The following is a 26,124-nucleotide window of genomic DNA, read 5'->3' as shown; positions in this document are numbered from 1 at the left end:
TGGCCCAGGAGAAGCCAGCATTTCTCCTGTAAGTGCAGTGCCAGCTGGCAGCTCTCCCATGCTGACACTCCAAACTGACCTGGACATATTCTGCAAGGGGCTGCTGGACCAGCGTTCTGAGCTCTTACAGAGATCAAACCACACAGAAAACCAGCTAGAATAATGCCACACTGCCAGAAAAGCCAAGGAATTGAACATCAGGGAACGCCAGAATTAAGGCTGTCAACGTAATTTCAATTTTCCCACTTGTGATTTTGGTTTACAATAATATTATCATGTAATTCTGGAATACATTTTCTTATTCAACATGTATGACCAAGACACATGAGAATAAAATAAAGATATTTATTTCACTTCATTCTGGCACTTGTAACTTCCTAATGCCTTACTTTGTTACCTAAGTAATGTATTTCTTTGCACACAGTGTTCACAGCACACAAGAGTATAGAAATGTTTCAATCATTTCTGTCAAATCCATTTTAAATTGGTATTTTGTTGAAACTATCCAAGTTCCAACTTCAGAATAATTTGCTGAACAGTATCACTCTCATCTTTTAAATAAGCCAATTTTGATAAAAACCATTATAACACACACATTGCAAAATATGTTTTTTTGTACAATTGTACCAAATATTTATGAGCTCCAAGCACTGTGAATTAAATTTGTCTCATTTCATTATTATTACTTTCCATCTAAGTCTTCATTTTATTTTTTATAAGTTTATTATGCTTATCTTGGAACTTAAATTCTTTTATTCACTTCTAAATACAAGAAACTCTGACATTTACCTCTAAATCTCTCCAAAGTGTATTTTAAATCCATCTGAATAAAAATCTGAAATGGTTCCTTAAAATTATTTAACCATTACAAATTTTATTCAGCTTCCACATGAAACGTGAACTTAATGGAGACTCCACACAAGATGCAAAATAAAAAAGCTGACACGAGATCCACGAGCCTGCAGGTAATCCTTGTTCAACTGAGACTTCCACAAGACAAGTGAAAGTGTCAGTTTCAGTTTCTTTCACCTTTCTCTCTCTTTCTCCAGAACTTTAAGCAGGATGTTTTGAATGCGCCACCAAAACAGAGCTGAACCACTTCACGTGTTTGCAAGTGTGAACCAGAACAGAAAGTCGCTGGCAACAGGAACTAAATCATCTTCTTCTTGACACAGGTGTGGATGCTGGTGGCAACCCTGGAATGCCAAACATAATTCCTATCTCAAATGCAGCCATTTTGGCTGGAAAAGCAACATTTCAGATGGATCAGCTGGGCAGAATGACATACCCAGTGCTTAGGATCACAAAAAAACATAATAGATAATAATCCTTATACACTAACACGCCCAATGTTGTTAGAGTAAGAGTTGTGAACCTGGCAGCAGGTTTTTGGTTTGAGCAGTGCTAATGGATGGTTTTTTGTTTGAGTGCTGCTAATGGATGCAGACCAACACTATGTTCTGTCCAAATTCCATTGTGGGACATGACACACTGCTTGCCTGTGTCTCCCTGTTCCCCCACTGGAGATTCCCATCCCATCGCCCGTGCTTGCACATCCAACAGGTGAAACATCATCACACCCAAACCCTGCACTGGTCACAGCACTGCTATTACAGCCAGGACAAGGAAATGCACCTCACACTCCTGCAGGTCAGAATCTCCCACTATGCACATCACTAAAAAGTAGCATTAACAAACATTTACCAAAAACATTACATCCTCTGTTCATGCTGTGCACCACTACAAAACACAGAAAACGCCTACAGAAACCTTAAGAACCGTTTTCTGAGTAAGAGCCATGCAATCTCAAGCATATTCCATAATGTTGAGGAGGAAATAAATGAGATCTGAATTTAACTTAAGAGTGCCATTCTCTTTGGGAACCTTCAGGATGTCCTGCGCCACATAAACTAAATATTACTTGGCCAAACCCCCTCAATTTGGAGAAATCACCAGAATAAGATGCAGTTGTGAATTTTCAAAATTTGTTTTGTTCTGGGGGGGTGAGACTCTACAAGAAATGCTCTCCAACCATGCAGCCATCTGAGCCATTGTGCACTGGTGACCCTCATAAGGATGCTCTTGTTTCCAGAGCCAGTGTGATGCCACACAGCGATCTGTCTGTTAAATTGAATTCTTGCCTCTAGATAGATAGATATAAAGTTTATTTTGAAATGTCTCCTAGTGCTTCTGAGCCTGACTGATGTGAGATGTTATTTTGAACATGCCAAAGCATCTGAACGGCTCCAGTCCTTTCTTTTCAGCGTGCATTCCTTGATAAGTGGCAAAGCTTCCCACTTATCAGTCACTCAAAGTGACTGTGGCTGTCAGCTGTGTACAAAGCGCAATCAGCTTGCACGAAGAGACACCAGCATTTTTCTTCTCAGTTTGAAGCAAACACGTTTTGACTGCTAGTCATTCAATTTTAAAGCATCTTCAATTAGGGGCGGATGAAGATATAAAGAAAACACATCCTAAACACCTCTGCCAGCCAGCAGTAAAAAATTTATTGTTATCTCCTGCTTCACCTCGCTGCAGAGGCAGCAGCAGCAGCCTTTTTTTGGCTGTACAGCAGAAGTGCTCAGGATTACACAGACAAGAGCACGGCCATGGAGAGCTTGTGCTTCTCCAGGCACTTCCAGGTGGCACCTTGTGCCCCTGCTGTGCCCACACCTGCACAGGTAGAGCCAACACAGCACCCACACCACCCACTCTGAGCACAAACACTCACAGAATGCTCTGCAGGCAGCAAAATGCCAAACAAACCCATCAATAAGGCCGTGAAACACAGACAAGGAGGGCTGGCAGAGAGGAGAAGCTGCTGCAGGAAAGGGTGGGCAGCTGCTTAAGGAAGGTTACTCAGCACCAGGGAGCTGAAAGTGAAAGAAAATGGTCAGAGTTGATGATGAGAGACGCAGAAATTGGAGAGGGGATCTGAAAACAAACAAACCAAAAAAGACAGGGCCCTGAGATGCCTGCTGAGCAGAGAGAGACCAAGATGAGGCCCTGGAGCACAGTGCTGCCAGCTGTGAGAACTGCATCTGACCACTGGCCTTTTCCTTACAGATTATTTTGGGTGTTTCAGTGCTCTGGATTTTAACAAAAAAAAAGTTTCTGGCCTCTCCTTGTGATTGTGTGAGAGAACTGGAAAATGGGAACACTGAAAGCTCAGTAACAGAAAGTAAATTAAGAAAAGATGCTAAAATGGCAAGAAAAGAAGTCATGAAGTTCAAAACAGTGTTAGAATTTGAGAACATTTGGACCAGTAACACTAGAGAAAACAAGTGCTATTGCCATCAAGTAGCTCAGCATAGGCAAAAAAAAAAAAAAGTTGATTTACCTCAATCAAACATGCCCTTGCATTTCCAATAAATTCAACCTCACAGAACCACAGAACACTGTGAATTTGAAGGGACCCACCAACAAGGACTCAATTCTTCAGGAAACGGCCTTTATGGGGATCAAACCCCCAAGCCATGCTCTGACCAGCTGAGCTCATGCAAGTTTTAAGCAGATACACCTGGTTTGCACTGGCACAACACCACCAGAACACAAATTTGGATGGCAGAAGGGTATGGGAAAGGCCTGAGATCAAACTACCTGCAGGAACTTGCTAAGGGTTACCTGTGGAGTTAAAACTGGCTGCAAACTGATCCTCTGCAATTAAATAAGTGCACATAAGGAGCCCAACAACCTTTTACTTAACTTTCCTGCTAAGGTAAGGAAATGAAGAGGTTACTCAAAGTCCACTCCAGCACAAATTCTAGCTGAAGCTGAGAGGACAGAAAGCAATTAGCTCATTCTGACTAATTTTTCTCTCTTTTTTCCCCCTTCTTTTCCCTGTTTCCCCACCAGCCCCAAGGGTTTGTTTGTTTGGGGGTTTTCTGGGGTTGTTGTTCTCTTTGGGTTTGTTTGTTTGTTTGGGGTGTTTTGGGGTTGCTGTTCTCTTTGGGTTTGTTTGTTTGGGTGTTTTGGGGTTGCTGTTTTCTTTGGGTTTGTTTGTTTGGGGTGTTTTGGGGTTGTTGCTCTCTTTGGGTTTGTTTGGGGTGTTTTGGGGTTGTTGTTCTCTTTGGGTTTGTTTGTATGTTTGTTTGGGTGTTTTGGGGTTGTTGCTCTCTTTGGGTTTGTTTGTATGTTTGTTTGGGTGTTTTGGGGTTGTTGCTCTCTTTGGGTTTGTTTGGGGTGTTTTGGGGTTGTTGTTCTCTTTGGGTTTGTTTGTTTGTTTGGGGTGTTTTGGGGTTGTTGCTCTCTTTGGGTTTGTTTGTTTGTTTGTTTGGGGTGTTTTGGGGTTGTTGCTCTCTTTGGGTTTGTTTGTTTGGGGGTTTTCTGGGGTTGTTGTTCTCTTTGGGTTTGTTTGTTTGTTTGGGGTGTTTTGGGGTTGTTGCTCTCTTTGGGTTTGTTTGTTTGTTTGTTTTTGGTTCTGTGCACGCCTGTGTGTAGTTTTGGGTAAGTTCTTTCCCAGGGCATTGCTGCTGCCCAAGGGACAGCGAGTCCCTCTGGTAACCGACAGAGATCAGCTGCAGGGCCCTGTGAGTGAGGAGCCATTGCTGTGCCTCTGTGCGGGCAGCCCAGGGCTCGGGAAGGGCCTGCAGAGCCATGGGAAAGGCTGCAGTGTGACTGCAGCCTGAGAACAGCTGCTCCTGACACATGATGGATGTGCACACAGCGTCCCCACATCCACCAGCACGCTCGGCCTGGCCGTGCGCTCACAGCCCGTCACATCCACGCTGCAAAAAATAAATAACAGCAAACGCAAAAACAAACCGCTGCACTGGACAGAGCTGCTCTAAAAATACTCTGGAGAGACAGGAGGAAGAGACTTTCTCACAGTTTCCTACCAAAGAAAGGTCCCAATAAACTCCTACTAATGTGAACAAGAGCTTTTACTCCATGTTCAGTGGGGGCTGGATCAGGCGCCACTTCAGCAGTTTTATTGTCTTACCAAGGAAACCTTCTGTCCTCACCTCTCTCTGACATGCAAAGAGGACTCTGGTTGGGGAAAAACTAATTCTGCTCTGCCTTGCAAAGTGATTGTAGCAGCACAAAGCACTGCTCTGCTGCCACTGCCTTCTCAGAACAGCAGAATTCCCAGGGAAAATGGGAATCCAGGAGCAAGAGGCATTACTGGATCTGTAACCAGGCCCTTGTGTAGCAGCTGCTCATTGTCCTGTCTCCAGTGAAGGACTCATCACCTACAATATCCAGCCCTTTAAAACCCCTGGAGAACTGTGGCTGGGAACCAGGAGGAATGCCCCAAGGCCTTGGGGCTGCCTGAGGAGACACTGACGGGGCAAAGATTAGGGGTAAAGATCTCTACCCTCCTTCTTAAAAACTCAAAGTTCTCCAAGTATTTAGCTCATATAGTGGACTGCTGGAGTTTTTGTTTTTGAAGCAGCAGACAGAAAATTAAAGGCTTAGCCATGTTGGAAATATAATTTAAGACTGCAGACTTGTTGGGGCAGGAAAAAAATCTTCAGGTTCCTTTTTGTACAGTCAGTTAATCTGTGTCTTCTCTCAACAAGAGAGAGAAAGTGGTACCTTCTACAAAAAACAAAAAGAACACAAACGGGCCTAGATATCATACAGCCAGCTCTGGGTAACAGAGGATTGCTCACCTGCGTGCAGAGCAAACAGCAAATCTATCTAAACAACAACAATTATTGCCATAACTGGTGGGTAAATGGTGGTACTGAAGCACTCTGGAAGCAGGTCTCTACCACTGTTTTGGAAGACTGGAATCAGCCCAGAAACTCTTGCTGTTTGGAAAGTTCTGACAATAACAACTGTGTCATTTCAAAACTTTGCATGTTAAGCTTAAGAAATATTTTGCTGAACTTCTGTGTAACTGAGACACCAAATCCCCCTTTCCTTCCCAAAAACACAGCTCCGTTTTGAAAAACAGATCTGGCTGAGAAATGGCATGGCCATCCTGCTGGAAATTCTAAGTTCAAGACTTTTATTGCATTCCAAATTGGGACTTCTCAAACCTCAGGAGGCAGTGAGAATTTGGGAATAGTTTGGTTTGAGAACTCAGCATCTCTTCATCCACCCAGCAGCTGGCAAAGCCACATGCCCCTGGCAGGGCTGACACTGAAAGGGTTAATTCCATTCTGCTGTGCCTGTGAGACTTCCAGCACAGGGGCAAGGCCTGCAAAAGCTGCTTTCAGCAAGCAGAGCTGGGAGCTGAGAAGAAGACATGTGGCCCAAGAATGCAGTGACAGACAAAAGCACTGGGAATTGGGAACATGGGGTGGTAATGGGATAAAAACTGTTCTATGCATGAGAGATTGTACATGAGGGACCCCTTGCAGAATCTCCTGTGTGCACCTTCAGCCCTGAAAAAAATTATTCCCTCTGAAACACAGCTTTAGTGTTGGAGAGATGAATTCCCACATTTCAGGCATTTGGTACCAGGTAGAGCAGGCCAGAAACACAGTTTCCAGCTTTGCATCAGAATTTAGCTGGGATCCCCTCACTCTCCGGGGTCCAAACCTTCTCACCAAAAAAGGGTCCCATTAAAACATCTGCTCTAGCTCTGAGGGAAAATGAAAACCCTCTCCTAAAACACAGATTGCTGTCTGGCAGGAACTGCCCTCAGTTTCAGAACGCACTTGGTTCTTGGGCTGAGTATGTCACTCAGAAAAGAACACAAATTAGTAACCAATTACTGACAGTATCAAACAAAAAAAGTCAAACAAAACTGTGGCCTGAACATTAGAAACATTGTAAAGCAGCATTTCTGCTGCCTGCTGCTTTGAGATCTTAGTTTTACATTATTGGCAACCTGAAGTGTTCCAAGATCTTGAGCTGGGCTCTCCAAAAAAAATTTTGACTAAAAATCAGAACAGATTAGAAAACAGCATTTGGCCTCTGTTTTGTTTGCCTTCTAATTTTGGAACTTGTAGTGCTCATGGTTTCAGATTTTGCCTGGAAATCTGAGAGTTGGAAGTTTACATTTGGGAGAAATGAAAGCTGGCATTTTTGTCATCACATGACTCCAAGAGCTGGGGCTTGAGGGAAAAACATAAAACACTGTCAGGTTTTCCACAAAATTGTGAGATTAGCAGTATCAGTTTTATCACAATTTAGGCTGCAAGGTTGACCTATTTTATCAACAGTGCCCTACTGAATATGAATCGCTTTATGAATTTTAACAACCATATTTCATTTTAAATGCGGTTCCATTAAAGTGACACTTGTCAGTGAGCTCCAAAGCAAAGCCTTCCATCAGCATCCTGGGCCAGGCTTTGTCTCTGGGATCAAGGAGCCCTGAGGCTCAGGGACACCCTGGAAGGAGGGGTGACACCTTTGGGGTGCATGTGGAGCCCAGCTCAGCCCCATGAGCACATGCCAAGCCTCTGCCCCTCTGTGCCCAGCTGAGGTGGGAGCTGCAGAGCCCCAGAATGCCCAGGCTCCAGGGGAAGGGCACCAGGGAGAGACTGGGGCCCCACAGAAGAGGAGTGGGTACCCAGGAGAGCTCCACTGAGGACAAAACTGAGCTGAAGCCAAGAACTTATTCAGTTATATCAGTATCTGAACCCAGGAAATTCCTCTGGCTGCCCTGGAGGGCTTAAGCCCCTGCCCAGGACCCCTGAGCCTTTGATTTAGCCCTTGGAAAAAACAATTACCAACCTCATGTGAAGATTTACGAGCCACGAAAGTTTAAGTAGAATGATAGTTAATTTGTCACAGGGCGAAAAATAGATTTTGGGGTTTTTAGAATGGGGCTTCAGGAGGCAAGATGGAGGGATCTGGCATGTCCAGCCTTTCTCCTTTTTCTTCTTGGCCTCCATATTCTGGCACTTTTAGATTGGTTTAGAGTAGAAGCTCACTGTCTAACATAGGGGATAGGTATTGGGAAGTAATTGGAAATATTGCACATGCAGTTTTTAGTATAAAAGATAACACCACCCCGGGGCAGGCAGAGTGCCTCTGTCTGTCCTGCTGAGCGGACCATGGCTGGACAGGAGAAAGAATTTTATAGATAAGAAACAATAAACAACCTTGAGAAAGAGAAATGAAAAGTTCTGACTCCTTCTCTGATCACTAGGCTGGGAAAACAGACTTTCCAACTTAACTCTGAGCAGCTAGAGGCCTGAGATAGCAGGTGTCAGCCTGCCCTACAATTTCTACCTCAAATACAGCCAGAAGCTTTGAGGTGCGGATGCACAAGGGCTGTAAATACCCAGATCCCAGCTCCATCTATGGAGGAACAGCAGGACCAGGGGTGCAGGGAGAACAGCACCAACACTCAGAGGCAGAAACCTCACACACAGACTGGGCAGAGCAGAGAGTGTGCATGGGGGGCTGCATCCCAAAGTGCCATAAAAACAGGGGAGGGTTAGTTAATTATTCAGAGAAATTCAAACCTCTCCACAAATTAGCTCTAGAACATCCTGAAAAGTAGAAAAAAATTATAAATGTTTGCCAAAACACAAAATCTCGTCTAGATCCTATTTTAGCATTTTGAGGTGGTACAGATTCACAAATTTAATCTAATCTGCAACTTTCCTCCAGTTTACTCCACTCTGTATACAAAGTCCTTGTTTTCTGTTTCAGTGACACCACCTTCCAATGAACTCAGCAGAGATGGGCTTGGAAAACACATGCCACTTACAGACCCACATGCCAGGCACGTTTTTCTGAGCCCAAGGAACTAAAGCATCTTTCTGCAGCATCCCAGAAGTGCTGGTTTAACTGAGCTGCAGCTCCACTGAGCATCTGCAGCCCTCTGAGGAGAAAAGGGACTCTCAGTCCCCCCCTGGTTATGGATTGTGTGCTGGGCTAAGGAGAAAGGGAACTGTTTCCAAGTTAGCACACTGAGAGAAAGGACTCATAAATCACGGGGTCAGCCAGGTTATGCTTTTTTCTAACCTTAGGGTATTATGCTTTCAATACAATATTTCAGTGGCTTTCTTCTGTGTAATAATTTATATGGAATTATGGCGACTCTTACAAGCTTAGAAAAAAATTGGCTGAAGTAAAACGATTCCTTTGTCATAAATAAGTTGAGTTCATAGCTACAGCACAATCACTCAGCTGCACCTAAGTCAAACAGTTATCCACTCTTTGTAGGAATATTTCCCTGTCAATAAATCTCGTGCTATTTCAAAACTTCAGGCCAGTGTGACAGAAGCCTGTTAGATTAATTAGGGCAAGGTCAGGGAAGCTGAACTCACAGCTACATTCCTGTCAGAGCTTTCTTCCACCTCCCATAACCCATAGGCTGACTGTAAACTCTCTGACCGTTTTATACATGGGCATCTTAGGAGGACTTCATTGCCTTAATTTAGATACAAAGGGTGATTTCTTAAAGAACTGTTTTTTATCTGACAGTCATTAACTGAGGAGAAATGCGTTGCTTTGTGTTCTCTGTCAATAAGGATTATTTTTAATTTTTAGATGTTTTTCCCTTCAGAGTTATGGGCTCCAGCCAGGGCTCATGAGACTCGAGGATCATGCCTGGAACTGCCCAGCCTGCCTGTGCAGCATCACCCAAATTTCCCTGCACACAGACCAGCTCTGTGGGCGTGAGGGAGCAGCACTGTCCCCTGCCTGCTCCACTGCTGCCCATCCAAGAGGAGGGTGCCACAAACCCGATGGGGTCTGTGGAAGGGGACCCTGGAGCTGAAACCCTGACCCCAGCAGGGTCAATATTTCATCTGCAGTCCCCTCAGACTGAGCCCCAAATCATTCCTGAGGATTGCAGCTTCCATCAGATGGGACTTGGCCGACTTTCATTTACTACTGACTTAGGTCAAACTTGGACCAGGGATCAAGAGATGAAAGGCTCTATATCTCATTATCAATAACCAGGGTTTTCTTCACTACCCTAAAAACAACATACTTCATTCTTATCTACAGGGCATTAAAACTTAAAAGGGTTGGGGTCAAATTACATTACTTCAATTTATTTTTATTCACTGCTTATAAAACAACTTCCTCTCTCGCTGCCATAGCTAAATGCTAAAAATACAAATATTTTCCTTGCTATTGTACAGGTTTTGCTATTGTTTTTCTTTTAAAGCCTTATTAAAAATGCAGCAATAAAGAAAAATCCCTCCCACACACAAATTAGGAAGCAGAAAAGAGTGTAGAGGTCCAGGTCAAATCAAGCCTTACCAATCTCAAAATCATTTTCAGCAAAGCACATCTTGTATAGAAGTTGCCTTATAACAGAGGGATGGACCTTCTGAGGAGTTTTTCATAAATGCCAACTCCAGATACAGACAGAATGTCCTCTGGAATAATACAGCCAAGTTTTCTTCCAGTATGAAGCCATACAGCTCCTCTGATCTGCGTGGAATCAGGTTTTCTTAAATGGTTTACAATTGTGATTGATAATTTTAGGTAACTCCCTCTGAAATGTTGATGAAAAGCTTTGGAAGGAGAATCCTGCTGCTACTGAACAAACAGAATAGAGTCTACAGCAACTCACAATGCTCTGTACAAAACTGCAGGATTGAACAACCAGAGATTCCACCCAGGTATCTGTAAAGTCAAACCTCTCCTTTGTTATTCCATGGATAATGTTTATTAACCACTCCTGTTATTCCCCAGCAAACTGATTTACATTGTTCCCAAAACAGGGGCATGCACGTGGCAGAAAAATAATGAAATACAGTCAACGGCATGAAAAGAAACTTCTGAATATAGTATGGCAGAAAGAGGCTAAATAAAGTTTACTGGGGATGCTGGTTTACCAAATTCTTCTACTCCTGGGAACAAATCTGCAGGTACCTGGAACTTACACAGCTGCTCTCCTGAATCTAACCAACCCTTTGGCCAGCTTCTCACTCACACAATACTTCTCCATAAACAAAAAATTCCAGTCTCCCAACACCTCAGGCAGAGGGAAGAAGGTACACTTGATTATCAACCACTGAAGATTATCAATCCCCTCAGCAAAGCCTCAAAACCAGAGCTGTAGGACACTGGTTCCCAACAAACTCCTTCTGACAATGCTTTTGTCACTCCTGAGGAGAGAGGACCGGTCCCGTAAATGCCTGAATTATTTTATATTATATCCTGCTTGCATGACCAGCGCTAACAGCTTCTTCCTGACCCTACAAAAATCATGTTAATCACATCAGGTCTTCCAGAAACTGATCCTTTTTTGCTAAATGACAGGTAAAATCCTCTCGTGTTTCCATAAACAAGACGCCAGTCAACTGCAGGGATTCTTACAGAAACTGTGGCAACAATGGCTGAGGGAAGGAATGGGGAAGGGAAGGGAAGAACAACAGGGGTGTGGGAGGAGACGTGTCTCTGACCTGGATCTGCTGCTGAAGAAGGTTAATTTTGTGCTGCTGCTGCAGAAGCTGCTGCTGCTGTCTCGCAATCTGTGAAGAAATTGCACAGAAGAAACATGAGATGGGGATCACCATTCCAGAGTCCATCCTCAGGAAGCTCTGACCCTGCTCAGTTCCTCAAACCTCTCCTCTGAGCTAAGGAACCTCCGAGGGCAGAGGCTGCTGCTGAAGCAAGGGGCACGTGTTCAATTCATTGCTCACCCCAAGGAGAAAGGGACTCTCATGGAAAATGCTGTGCTGCACACAAGACAAGGACCTATGCAAAAACCTTACTGAAATGGCACTGCCAAAATTTCCCAGCAGAGAGAACAACACCAGCAGGGAAACCAAAAAAATGGTGGAAAATGGTAGAAAAAGCAAAAAAGTAGGATGGCCAGAAATACACTTCTGTTTGGCACCACCTGCTCAATTTTTTTATTTTTTAATGGCAATGTGACACCATGGAGGAAGGTTCTTAGTGTACTTTTATGAATGCAGAAACAGGCACAAAGGGACTGGAACTGAGCTTGGAAAAATCCCTGGCTCTCCAGCGTGTGTATCAGCTGCAAGGAGCTGAGGGGGCAGGCAAGGCCACAGGGCTCCACACCAGCCTGGCTTAAGGAGGCGCAGGGATCCTCCTGAGGCTGCTCTCAAAGCCCAGCGCAGCTTTCCAGAAGGAATCCCACCCTCCCTCTCTAAGGGACTGCAAATGCTGCTGTGGACACTTTTTACACCCATGAAGGGAAACAGCAGACATTAACAGAATGGACTTATGAGCTCTAAAGCCTGGACGGAGATAAAAATTATTTTGCTTTCTTAAAGGCTCCATTCTTGCTTTTTAAGTTCAATAATGGCTTATCACTACATTTTTTTTTCAGAGTTTGGATATTTTCATTTCTGCATAATAAAGAAGCATACACAATTTCTTCAATTAAAATAAATCCTAGTTATCCTAATTTCTCATTGCCTTTTTCTATTGTTTAATTTTCTTTTTCGCTTTCAAATCCCTGTGGCACTGGTGACTTTAGGAGGCAGGGTGAAGGGAATAGCTCATACAGGATGTCTCCTGGTGCAAGAATCTTGCCAATTCCACCTTCACTCCTTCCTCCACCTTTGCTGTCCTAACAACAGCAGGATATAAATTCTGCAGTTCAAGGTAAGTCACTCCTGTTCTCCCCATGTGGGAGTTCAGGCCAAAATAAGACAAGGTTTTTAAATAATTAAATTAATAATTTTAAATAATTAAAACCAGGGAAAACCAAGGCTTAAATGACTGAAGGTAGCAGCAGTGCCTTAGAAATCTTAAGACTTGCTTAAGTACAATACCAACACTGAATATGACAACTATGACAGATTTCAAAGAATTTAGTGAGTTTAAAACTCACAGAGCTGCAATTGTGTGATAAAATTTTAAACTAGATATCTAAATATTCTCTGCTTGCGTTCAAGTACAAAAGCAGGCATTAATTTCTGTTAAAATCTGCCCAGTGAAATCTGTGAGAAAAGTTAAGTTTTTGCCTCAAATGTTGTGTGTCAATGTGTGCCCATTGGAAGTGATCACATGTGAAAACCATGCCTGCATTTCCAGTGAAGGGCATATTTGCAAGAACTGAAAATCAAGCCTCTCAAGTGTAGAAGAAAAAAAGCCACACTTGTTCACTGACTTCATATTATTCTCTGCTTTTTTCCACAGTTGGCAAAACCCAGCCTCTTCATGTCTCACATTACAATCCAAGCGCTGCATTTTGTTCTTTCTGTACCTGTTCAGTATTGCTGAATTAAAGCAGCTTTGGGAGATTATTCAGGAGGGCTGGATGTGCCTGTTTATTTATACAGAGTTTAAAAACTCTAACAGTATTGAAGCATACCACAGAATTGCAGAATATTCTGAGTTGCAAGGGACTCACAGGGAGCATCCAGCCCAACTCCTGAATGAAGAGACTGAACCCACGGCCTTGGTGTCGCAGACATCTTTTATGAAAAGTCTTTCCTTAGGATTTTTCCTCCTGAGAAGCCGAGAGGCCTCAGGAACAAAATGCAAGCAATGGTTATCTGCTGCTGTGGACTGCAACTGGTGCATCTGGGATTGGTCTCATGTGACGTTTGGAATTAATGGGCAATCACAGCCCCGGACAGAGAGCTGAGCCACAAACTTTTGTTATCATTCTTTGCTATTCTATTCTTAGCCAACCTTCTGAGGAGAACCTTTTCCTCTATTCTTGTAGTATAGTTCTAATGTAACATATATCTTAAAATAATACATCAAGCCTTCTGAAACATGGAGTCAGACCTACGTGTCTTCCCTCATCCCAAAACCCCTGTGAGCACGGTCACACCTTGGCATTGCTGGCATTGCAGGCTCTGAACAGCTCCAAGATGGATCTATTGCAAATTAAATTTGCAAGCATTAACGCCCCTCTATAACCTGTGATATCATCTCCATTCAGGATTAAACCGTACAGCATTCTCCTGATAGGTTTTTGTTCAAACCTTTCCACCTTGGAGCACAAACGGGAAAGATCCCGGGAGCACTTTCAGGGTCTGGAGGCCGAAGCCAAGCTGCTGGGCAGCCCCACAGGAGCGGCTGGAGCTGCGGGCAGGCAGGGCCCACTCACCTGCTCCTGCTGCTGCTTGGCCAGCTCCATCTGCTGCCGCTGCTTCTCGATCTGAGACGCCGCCAGCTTCTTCTGCTCGTCGTGGGCTGCCAGCAGCTGCTCCCTCAGGCTGGTCAGCTGGTTGATCATGCCCATGAGCTGCCTCTCCTTCTCAGCCAGGCTCTCCGGAGTCCCTGCGCGGCGCACCGTGGGGGAGAAAGAGAAGAGAGAACGTTTAGAGCCACGCAGCCCTTTATTTTCTCTTCATTTTGCAGCTCTACTGCAAGCAGAGCTCCAGGAGGGGCAAAGAGCAGCAGCAGATTGCAATGTGCTGCACACAAAGACCTGCTCCTCTACACGGAAGATAAATCTGTACACAGGCTTTCATCTGGGGTCCCCCTTCAATGCTCCTTTGCCCTTTCATCTGTTTTGCACTGCTTTTCTGTCAGGTTAACAGCAGGAAATAATACTGCCTATTTTGAGGAAGTTTTAAGTTTTAAACACTTGGGATCAAAACCCCAACCCTTCCAGGTTTGCAAGACAACAATATTTATGGCAAAAACTTAGGAAAAAGATGCAGTTTCTGTAGTGTCAAAGCACTGATGCAGGACAAGCATTAACATCCCTCCATAACCTGTTATATCATCCACATCCCTGATTAGGATTAAATTATACAGTATTTAAACTGTCAGTAACTCCTATTGCTGTTGCTGCCACCAAGGTGCAATTTTAAAGGAAAAAATCTTTTATAAACATATCCAAAATGTGAGTTAAACACAACTCATCGCCACTCTCATTTGTACTGTTGTTAGATGTTTTTTACGGTGGAGTTCAGCAGACAGAGGAACTCACCACCTCACTTTCACAACCATGCTGAAGAAATTATTTTTCTGCCCAGAAGGACAGTGGTTATAGGGGAGCATTCTTCTGCCAATGTCACCAGTGCTCTCCAAGTGAAAAAACAAACAAACAAACAAACCAAAAAAAAAAAAAAGAAAAGAAAAGAAAAAAGGGAAAAAGAATAAAACTGGCAACTCCAACAAGCACGTTCCTGGCCAACTATCAGCCAGATATGGAAAGAGCTGCTGGTAACAGCTCATTTAGCCTACCCCCCTGCCAGTGCAGGAATGCTCCCTGATATATTTCATACAGCCTGCCGGTCTGCATTGAAATGTCTGTGATGGGGCATCCTCTGCTCTTGCTCTGAAAGCCCTTGAGGTGCCACTGGGAGGGCTCTGTGCTGGATACCTTAATTTCCTTCTTTCTTTTTGTTACTTTTACCTAATTTCAATGATGTGATGCTGAGCAATGATATGATGCTGAGCAATGATGTGATGTGATGCTGGATAATATAACCATTTGTTATATTATCCAAGTACAAGCACTTAAATCCGTTTGTAGACAGCCACATGCAAGTGGAAAACCACACAGAATCACCAGAAAAAACGTGACAGAAGAAATGCAACTGAATTGTTTTTCATTAGGGTTCTAGAAATTTCTGTGAAAATATTCTCACCACACAACAAAGAGCTACAGCAGAATATTCTCAGATAAAGCCTCCAGAAAAACTGTGGTGCAAGCTGGAAACTTGAGAAACACACTGCAACAGAAAGCATAGGCCTTTAAACCTGTTCTGCTAAAAGCTGTGAGAGGGAATGGAAGCCAGTGCTAAAACACTCCCAGGGCTGAAGAAAACACTTCTAACTATGAGCTTTGCTTCCAGCACTGGAGACAGAGAGCTGCTACAAGTCATGCATCTGCCACCTGGCCATGGAATTAATCAGAGGTTTCTACTGCCACTCTTGCATCCTTTGTTTGTTGTTCCCCAGGAGAAAGGCATTTTATTCCTAACTTTCACTGAGGGTGGATGCAGGCATGAGAGAGAGGGGAAGAAGTTCCTACAGACAGAAGAGACTCACAGGATTGTCTCAGCCCCTGAGTGAGGGCAAGCAGAAAGAAATCACTGTCAAACACACCAACACACAGCACTGCTGCTTCATCCCTGGATTTGCAGCTCCTACAGCAGCTTTCAGCTGGGAATCAGAAAGCCCTTTGTAAAGTTAAATTAATCCCCATCTTTAAGTTAATCTGAAAGGTGGAAAAATGTTTCCACATGTGCGAAGTGACAGGCAGAGAGCCCGCAGTTCCCAGGAGAGGCAGGAAAGCTGTGCTGCTCTGCAGGCTGGGGCTGGGCTGCGGGGAGGGAGCAGGGACAGGGACATGCCACCAGCCTGCCTGGCTGGCCCAGGGCAGCAAAACCCTTCAGCAGCTGCATCTGAGTGCCAGGAGCAAAGGGCAGCCTGCAGCCCTCGGTGCTGAGCACAGCAGGGACAGGGATGGGCTGCAAGAGGGACAGCAGAGGCCACAGGCATCACCAGGGCGCTGGAGCACTACTCTCTATTTCCACAGAGTATCTAATCTAATCTATTCTATTCCTATCCTATTCTCGACTCTATTCTAGATCTATTCTATTCGCTCTTCTAGATCTATTCTATTCTCTACTCTATATCTATTCTATTCTCTATTTTCAGAAAGGCTCTGAGAGTTTGGGCTGCTCAGCCTGCAGAAGAGAAAGCTCCAGAGACTTTCCAACATCTAAAAAGGGCTTATAAAGATGGGGACAAACCTGTTAGCAGGGCCTGCTGTAGGAGGCAGTGGTTTAAACTAAAAGAAAGTCAATTTAGGTTAGAAATAAGGAAGCAGTTGTTTACAGTGAAGGTGGTAAAACACTGAAATAAGTTGCTCAGAGAGTGGTGGATGCCCCATCCTTGGAAATGTTCAATTTTCAGGGCTTTTGAGCAGCCTGGTGCAGTGGGATTGGACCTGCTGACCTTCCAACCCAAAGCATGACTCAACTCAGAGCAAGCAGTGACTGCAAGTGCAGACACCAGCACCACGCTGCAGCCAGGCACACATTCACTCACTCTCTTCATTATTATTATTATTCTGTTCTTAAAGACGATCTGAAATGCCCACAAGGGGTGTTTTATATCCTACTTACCAAGTACAATGCATAATTCCTGGGGTTTATACAGCTGGAGTGAAAGTAGTCTGACAAAAGGCAGACTTCTCGCATTATATTTCTGGAGCTATTTCAGTTTGCTAATAAACCAAAAGGGAAAATTTATCAGCATCAGCTTTATAAAAAAATATTCTCTTGGAGGATACTTCCTGGAAAACATGGCTTAGTAGGTACTTTTTTTCCCAGGACTAAGCCATCCTTCCAGTAACTGGAATAGTACTTAATGATAATTTCAGTTCTTTGAGGTAATAATTCCTTGCAAAGTAAGTACTTGGATAGCCATACTCTCAAGTGACCTGCACAAAACCAGAGGCAAAAAAAGGATCAGCTGTGTGGCTCTAATGAGAGATGGGGAGCTCTGTGCAATTTCCCCTTACTCACACATCATGGAAACTCCACTAATGACGAATCACAGTTTTGACAAATCTTGCAGGTAACTGCTGGCTTGTAAATGTGTGAAAATGAAAAAAAAAAAGGGAAGTACTTGAATCAGACAGTCTTGATAATAATGTTAAGTTTTCGCATTTAGTTTAAGTTTGGTATTTTTTATGTTAGCCTTATTACCTAGCACACCTTTCCTATAATTACTTTTCTTAAAATGGTCAACAAAAGTGCCACTTCACATTGCCATGGCCAATCATGTATTCCTTTGCATACCACAAAGGCCAAAGCATGGAGAGAGTTATTTATTTATTGGTGAGGTGAGGCCAACAGTGGAGTCACTACATGAGTACAATCAGTCCCAGGAATTTTTCCTGGTGTATCAAAAACCACAGGAGAGTTGTGGTTGAGCTCCACTTGGTTCTGTGCCCTTTTCTAGGTGCTGTAGGCTGGGGGTAGACAAGGATGGGGGACTTTGGTGCTATCCTCACTATTTTCTCTGTGTTAACCTGCATGAGATCCAAACCTGTATCATGGTGTGAAGTGTCTTGGCAGCCAGGAGATTTCCACTTAGAGAGTTCTGCAGCTCACAGGGCAAAACACATCAGTGTTTTAAGCAACTAACCCAACAAGAAGTAAAGACAGCTGCTCAAATGATGCTACTCGGGAATGAATGAACTACCCACAGGGCTGCTGACCCTGCTGGAACCTGGGAGGGTGCAGACCCCTGTCCCCAGCAGCCACCACCAGCTGACAGAAACCCCAAGTGCCCATCACTGCAGGGCACACCTTGGCAGCAAGCTGGACCACGGCACAGAGATTCTGAGTGAGAGCTCAAACAGTGCCTCAGGAATTGCTCTGAATTACCCTGAGGGCCAGGACAAGCAGATACTGCCCATTCCATGTCCAGCCAAGCCTTTAACCACCTGCCCTTCAGGAGGCTGCTGTGGGCGCTCTCTGCGCTCCTACTGCCCTGGCAGAATGTGGATTTTCCACAGATGGAAACAGCTCAGGCAAAGGACCATCACAGCACACACTGCAGGGTGGCAGCTGCACAAAGAACCAAGGAAAGATGCTCTCCAGATGTGCCCTGTCACCATGAACAGGAACTCGGGAAAAACCCCACGTTTGTGGGTGCAGCACCCACGGCAGATGGCAATAAAAGAAGACTCAAATTAGCGGCATTCTAGGCAAACCTAAACTCCATCTCAGATCAACACTACCCATAATAGTGTTTAAGTAGTAGAAGAAATTTACTCAAATGTGAAATAAACTATTACACATTCTTAGTTCTGATTCACAGCCTCAGACTGGCAGTGACAGTAACATTTTAATAAACATTAGAATGAAGACACCAATATGACCAAATGACACACTTAAAGTGAGAAAAGGAACAGGAGAAACCTTGGCATCCCCACCCAAAACAGAACCAGAGCAAAAAAAAGGCAGAGGAACTGCTTCTGCGATCAAAACAGTAAATACTTTGTTATAATTTATTAGACAGAACGAAAATGTAAATGAGAAATTGGGAAAGCCAATATTTTCTGTGACAGGCACTTCCAGCTTTTGCTGCAAATGCTGAGGCACAGGGAGTGTTTGCTGCCCCAATGCTGAGGCACAGGGAGTGTTTGCTGCCCCAATGCTGAGGCACAGGGAGTGTTTGCTGCCCAGATGCTGAGGCACAGGGAGTGTTTGCTGCCCAGATGCTGAGGCACAGGGAGCGCTTGCTGCCCAAATGCTGAGGCACAGGGAGCGCTTGCTGCCCCAATGCTGAGGCACAGGGAGCGCTTGCTGCCAGCCAAACTGGGGATGTGCACGGCCCAGGGCCATCCCTGTGCCCAAACCTCTGTCCCCTCCCAAATGCTGAGGCACAGGGAGTGTTTGCTGCCCCAATGCTGAGGCACAGGGAGCGTTTGCTGCCCCAATGCTGAGGCACAGGGAGTGTTTGCTGCCCCAAATGCTGAGGCACAGCGAGTGTTTGCTGCCCAAATGCTGAGGCACAGGGAGTGTTTGCTGCCCCAAATGCTGAGGCACAGCGAGTGTTTGCTGCCCCAATGCTGAGGCACAGGGAGCGTTTGCTGCCAGCCAGCCCGGGATGTGCACGGCCCAGGGCCATCCCTGTGCCCAAACCTCTGTCCCCTCCCCAGGCACTGCTGGGGCTGCTCTGAGCACCCTCAGCCGCCCAGGCACTGCAATCCACCTGCCAAGCCAGTCTGCACCGTCACAGGGATGCCTGAACAGCTTTTGAACTGCCAGGATCTGCCTTTCAAAGGGAAATCAAAGAAAACAATGTGCCAGTACAAAGGCTGGGAGACATAATAATATTGTATTATGTTCGTATCGTTAGCTGTGGTTACAAAAGGGAAAAAAAAGCCTCCTGTATCTACAAAGTTTTCTGTGGGGGAAAAACTCATTAAATGGAAATAAGAATATTTTGAAGTGCTCTGTGTTCGAATAATGCTAAGATCTATAATAATAATTAGAGCATGCAGTATAAAGCATTTTTTAATTTCAAAGCACCACCTAATTGATCTTCTTAAAGACTGTTTGCAGGTATTGAGGTGATGGCATGCATTATGTTTTTCAAGAGCAAACTGAAGCACAAAGTTTTTAGCAACTCCCTGAAAGTCATTCCGCACTTTATGTGGTGTAGGAGGTTTTATTGCTGGCCCTGATGAAGTCACCAGCAGAACTACTGCAGCAAGGCCAAGAATTTCCCCACTGACTTTTAACAGTAATACACGTTAAATAGATAATTAAGTCTGTGTTTGACCCAGTTGGAGACTAGGTAGGGTTTCAGCCAAGGGGACCCTTATGAATGGAGCAATTATTGATGTCATCCAGCTCATGGAGCAGCAGCCCTGCCTCAGCACAGCCTGTGTGTGACTTTGATGTAACAGCCCTGAGCTGCAGCCCATGCATGAGCTAAAGGCTGACTCACCTCCAAGCATTTCCTGCAATGCTCTGCTTTTTCAGCAGCCTTTTTGAGCCAGCAAAGGTTACAGTTTTGATGCAAAAGTGAAGGTTTTCAAACTGAACAGTCTATTAACCAAGAAAGAATAAAATCCTACTAGTCCTAACTGTACCAAAGCCAAAGAATAAATAAAATTATCAGCAGTTCATGAAGTAACTGTCTTTTCTAGAGGGTTTTCTTACAGCATCTTTCCTCCACAGTATCATTCTCTTCCCAGTCTCAACTATTTTTTCCTAACTCCTCGTGCTACTTTTAACCTTGACATTTTAGAAATCTAAACCCAACAACACTTTGCTTAGTAAGGAAATAAGTAAAAGAGAGAAGGCTACTGAGTGTTTCTCTGCTTCAAAGCAAACTAATCTGTGTCATGCTCTCCCTAAATAAAAACCTAAAATTCTATTTATAACATAAATGCAAGGAGGAGCATTCCCATTTGTGCTGCTGAAGTCACACGTGAGGCAATGGGGAGCTGATGTTTCCTCCAGGAAAAGCAGGCTGATAAACACATCTAACTGGCTGAGGAAAATTCACAATTTAACATCTTCTTTCTCCTGTTCCTGAACAGCAATGTGAAATGTTTATGGCCAAACTGCACTTTAAATTCTGTACCTGCTGGGACGGGAGGATCTGTGCTTGGGAACTTGTGCTGATGCTTCACTATGGACTAGACCATAGCTTCTCGGGCCACTAAATCCTGCAGCTGTCAGGACAAAATCATCTGAAAACTGGCATTTTTCACTGGGAATTTAGGCCACCTTTGCTACACAATGACTGCCATCCTATAACTACCCACCTTGCTAAATGCAATTATTTCATCTTATTGCTGGGGCGAGTCAGCATGAGAGAAAACTTTCTGACTGCTTTTTTACTTGGCAAGCCACAGGCTCCAGAAACAAGGCAAGAAAAAGTGCACAATTCAAACTGATTTGCCTGTACCTACAGATTTATGTAATGATTTTTTTTCTGTTTGACAAGTAAAAATCCATTGTGGGACAGCGAGATATAAGGAAAGTTTTTATTTCAACAGACAGACATTCTTAATCTTTCATTATTTCAGAGCAAGGTGAAGAATGAGTAAAACCAAATTATGGGCAATTACCCTCTTTTGCCGTTACCAGCCTCAAGAATTCATATTCTGTGGGGAAAAGGAAGCTCAGCAGCCTGTCCTGTACCAAACCAGCACTGGAAAGAGGCTGTCACTGAGCACTCCTCACTGGCTGTCAGAAATAAATTCAGGCACAGCAGACCACAAACAAGGCTTGGTACTCAACCAGGTTAGCAACTCATTGTCAAGGTCACAAAGGAACAGAGACAACTCTGTTTGTGCTGAGGCTGTTTCTCAGAGGTTACTCATTGTTTCACTGTCTAGACAACAAGGTAGAGCTAGGCTAGGAAAACAGCAATTGCTGCTGGAATTTCGTGCAGCAGCAGGAAAAAGAGTAAAAAGCGTGTGTGTGTGTTTGCTTTGTTGTGACAAACCTGCAGTTGTAGCTCAGTGACATTCAGCTCCATCAGGTAATTTTAGAACCATGAAGCACAGATTCAGGACCCTTTTGTCAACCAACTCTCTGAACAATTTTTAAATACAGTGGTTTGGCCTCCATATGTTCAAACAAAGCCATTGGCATTTACTACTACCTCAATTAATTCAATTTCATTCCGTTATCTCTATCAGTAATCACATCTTAAAAATAAAATTAGAACCTGACTTTTTGAGACCAAATTAAATACCTTTACGCACAAAAATCCGGAACAACCTGAATTAGCTGCTTTGCCATAAAATAACATTTTTAGATGCTTTAAAAAAGATTCCTCCAGCCCTCCCTCCCCCATACACAACCCTCAGCTAACCTCCCATTCTAGGTCAAATAGGAGCAGCTCCATGCTCTTGCCACTCCACATACAATATTACTCACAAAAGAAAAAAAAAATCAGAACATCCAGAGCTGACACAAGTTTGCAAACACTTTTTGAACCATTAATTTGCAAATGCAAAATTGACACATCTCTTGGGGATCTGCGCTGTATTAGTCAAAGGTTTAAAGCCAGTGTATTCCCCATGAATAATCTTTCTCCCTTTCCCCCCTCCTTCTTCCTGTCCACATGTAAATGCAGAATTTCTTGTCTTTAGTTTACAGATTATGTGATCCAAAGTGTCACTCACTGGATTACTGCACATAACCTGAGCACTACCCAGAGCTTACTTGCCTTCAACTTGTGCAGCATTACTTAACTGGAATTATCCCTCACAATCCATACAGGAATCTGCACAGCTCACTTATCTCAAGATTCTGTGTGTCACCTACCAGATTATCCCTTTTAATCCATACATTGAATCTACATAACATATGTCTTTAATTCAGGGGCTCTGACGAGCTATAGTATCGCTGAATGGATTATTTCTCTTTAGCCATTATTGGCAGCCCTAAACCCCTCACTGCCAACTCTGCAGCCCCATCCCCTGAGCACAGGGGCACAAGGAGTGTCTGCAGCAAGCACAGCTCCATCTCACACCAAACCACCTGCTCTGGCACTCACTGGGACCCGGAACACAGCTCCCCATGCAGAACAGACCTCTGCGCTATGGGGAGCTGCAGAGCAGGGCTGGCGGGCTGATCTCACTGTGCATACCTCTGAGTTTACTCCAGAACAGCCTCCAGAGTCACCTAGATGGGGCTGAGCTGCAGAGCAGGGCTGGCGGGCTGGTCTCACTGTGCATACATCTGAGTTTACTCCAGAACAGCCTCCAGAGTCACCCAGATTGGGCTGAGCTGCAGAGCAGGGCTAGGAGGCTAATCTCATTTTCCATAACTCTGAGTTTACTCCAGCACAACCTCCAGAGTTACCCAGATGGGGCTGAGCTGCTGAGCAGGGCTAGGAGGCTGGTCTCACTGTTTATAAATCTGTGCCCACTCCAGCACAGCCTCCAGAGTCACCAGATCAGGCTGAGCTGCAGAGCAGGGCTGGCAGGCTGGTCTCACTGTCCATACATCTGATTTACTCCAGAACAGCCTCCAGAGTCACCCAGATGGGGCTGAGCTGCAGAGCAGGGCTAGGAGGCTAATCTCATTTTCCATAACTCTGAGTTTACTCCAGCACAACCTCCAGAGTCACCAGATCAGGCTGAGCTGCAGAGCAGGGCTAGGAGGCTGATATCACTGTCCACACATCTGAGTTTACTCCAGCACAGCCTCCAGTCACCCAGATTTCCATGGGCACAATGAAGAGCTGATTTCAACCCAATCCCTTTCACAGGGACTGCAGAGAACTTCACCTGAGCTGTTTACAAACCAGCCTGCTCAATACAAAAGGTCTCTCAAACTACAAGAAAAACACGTCAGGTTCAGACCTGCCCCCTCTTCCTTGAGGCACAATCTCTGTTGACAATGCCTTCAAGAGAAAAGCAGCTCAGGGAGATTGGAAACAGAAGTCTGTTCAACCTTTTGTTCCACACACCTATTCAAAATTAGCTGAGTGGGGAACGTAAAAAACATGCCTTGCTGTGTCTTGCCAAGTTTCAGTAGAGAGATGGACAAGATTAGCAGCAAGGCTTTGTGCACACCAAGGGAGTTTTAAGAGGAGTTCTCATCGTGGTTAAAGCTGAGCAAGGCTGGGCTGAAAGAGAAGCTTCATTTTAGAATCAATAAGTTAATTTTTTATATAGGAATGATCACTGATAATTAAGGAATAAATGTATTTTTGATAGCTTTTCCTAGTGACACTGGAGGACAGCAGCTCCTCTCCCACTGCAGTGCACAGCTAACAAGGCAGTTACACTGACAGCAGAAAAGGGGGTGATTTTCCTTCCTCTACACTTTGAGACCTGAAGATCTCTCTGCTCCACTGAATCCAATAAAATGCATTATCCAAGAATAACCCAGAGCCCTGCTTTTGAATGGGATGGATATAAGTAAGTTTGAACAGGCTTTAACCAAGTCAATATACAGTTTTACAGCTTCACTATAAATACTTCAATTAAACAGCACTTTTGTAGCTTTTGCTGTACAGCAACTTGTTTTGAGCACAGTAAAAATTCCATAGATATCAAAACAGAATTTCTTAGGAAACCTCTAGTGTTAAAATTGTAATTTAGCCCCAGCCTGTCTCTCTGAACGAGCTCAGGTATTTGAGTTACAGTTTCTACAGACATAAAAAGTTGTAGGCTTTGCCCCTTTCTAAGAGCATTCCCTGGCAGTACCTTTGGGTCCAGCTGTGGAATAAAACAACCCATTTCCCTTTCAATTAGCAACTGGATGGATATAGACTCTTCTAAGTGTGATCCTCAATCTGCAGCTGCCTCTGCAGACACTCAGGGATGGCTCTCCTGCTTTGTGGGTGTGCAGATGGAGAAAGGGGGGTTTAAACAGCAGCCAAAGGTGACAAAGCAACCCAGAGAAACAACTGAATAAGAACATGGGAGCCTGGCCACTCGCAGCCTCTCACCAATTTCCCTGTCTTTAATAAAATATCACTGCTCTCCAGCTTAAAGGAAATCACGCTAATAGAAAATAAAGTCTTCCTCTTCGTCTCCCTTCCTTTAATCTCTCCCAGATAATAAAACTCAATGGCAATAACACAGACTTGGGCATTAACAATATGTAGCCTGGTGCTGAGCCTTTTTGCACATGATGTACTAAAACTCCCCCAGACCTAATGAAAAACACAATGAAATTTTGAACAGTTAAATGGAAAAAACTGTTCAGCGTGTAAGACAGTTGGGCAGCACGGCTCCTAGCGCTGTCCACATTCCAGGGTGTATTAAACACAAGACAGTGCTTAAATGGGGGTTTCCAAATATCACTAACAGAGAAATGAGAGGCGGAAAAAGCGCAGCTGCCAGGCCAAGCCCAGAGAAAGAAGTTAATTAAAAAATCTCAACTGGAAAACTCCGTAACTACAGAACGACAAAACCATTTTGCAGCACAATATACGTGTGTTTGTACACGTGTGTGTGGGTACAGAGCAGCTCAACTTGCACACCTTTCCTGCTGCCCCACTAAATATAGCTGCAGCACAGCTGAGCCATTGTTTGTGGGCTGCTAGGGCTGATGGTGCCATGAAAACCACATTCCTGGGCACTAAATAATCAGCCTGCCTGACCCCCCAAGAATCTGGAAGTCAAATTCATTTACCCCCAGAGGGCAATGCTCCATTGTGTCCTCCCTCCTTTCCAGCCACCTAGGAACAATGGACAATAATTGCAACTGTCACGGCAGTCAGTAGGAAAAATAAACCAGTGCCTGTTTTCACAGCTTACTGCCAAACTTGATCCAAACACCTAATAACCATGCCCCCAACCACAGAACCACAGTCACACTAAAAAGCCTCAGATGTGAGCCTTTTGAACAGAGCTGCAGAACAATAACTCGACTTGTGTTCAAAATATAAAGCTAAAACCCAAAAATTAAAGCAAAGAAAAGTCTTCTTTGAGGCTGTGCTGCTGCTCCCCATCCTTTCCCCCAGGCACGACTGAAAGGACTGTTGAATTTCTCTGGTGGTAGCATGTAGCTGGCTGCTGCTGCTTTCAAGTTTAGCTTGTGAAAGGGAAAAAGGGGAAGGGAGAAAAAAGATTGCCCTCCAAAAGAAAAAGATCACAGGCAGCGGGAACAGACCACCTTCTCAGTGCACAGCACTCTTCAGAGCAGCTCCACAGCGGGCACGGGCACTGGAGAATCACTGGGAGTCCTTCTAAAGGTGCCAGTGTGTCAGGAATTGAAGAGGCTCCCCACACTGTGCCAGATCTGCTGAAACACATGCCCAAAATTGGGTATCAACGATGTCTCCCCATACTCTGCCCCAGAAACATGCTAAAGATGCATCAGGTCGTGGCAAAGGGTGATTTCATCTTGAAACAAAGTGTTT

At 44.4% G+C, this 26,124-nt stretch overlaps 1 protein-coding gene across 18 annotated transcripts in view; it reads right to left on the bottom strand.

Annotated features, from left to right (window-relative positions):
• The window catches only part of SOX5 (SRY-box transcription factor 5), a 597,965-nt gene that overhangs the window by 123,191 nt on the left and 448,650 nt on the right, over positions 1 to 26,124 (bottom strand). For all 18 annotated transcript variants that reach the window (XM_058022190.1, XM_058022194.1, XM_058022195.1 and 15 more), the window contains 2 exons: positions 13,907 to 14,079; positions 11,274 to 11,342 (listed from right to left, as the gene is read on the bottom strand). In XM_058022190.1, the coding sequence (XP_057878173.1) occupies positions 11,274 to 11,342; positions 13,907 to 14,079 (242 nt within the window). The remainder of the gene's footprint in view (positions 1 to 11,273; positions 11,343 to 13,906; positions 14,080 to 26,124) is intronic.

The sequence above is a fragment of the Melospiza georgiana genome, chromosome 4 (assembly GCF_028018845.1).
Source record: "Melospiza georgiana isolate bMelGeo1 chromosome 4, bMelGeo1.pri, whole genome shotgun sequence".
NCBI classification, from domain to species: domain Eukaryota; kingdom Metazoa; phylum Chordata; class Aves; order Passeriformes; family Passerellidae; genus Melospiza; species Melospiza georgiana.
The sequence above is the reverse complement of the archived record's forward strand: the minus strand, read 5'-3'. Positions and strand labels throughout refer to the sequence as shown.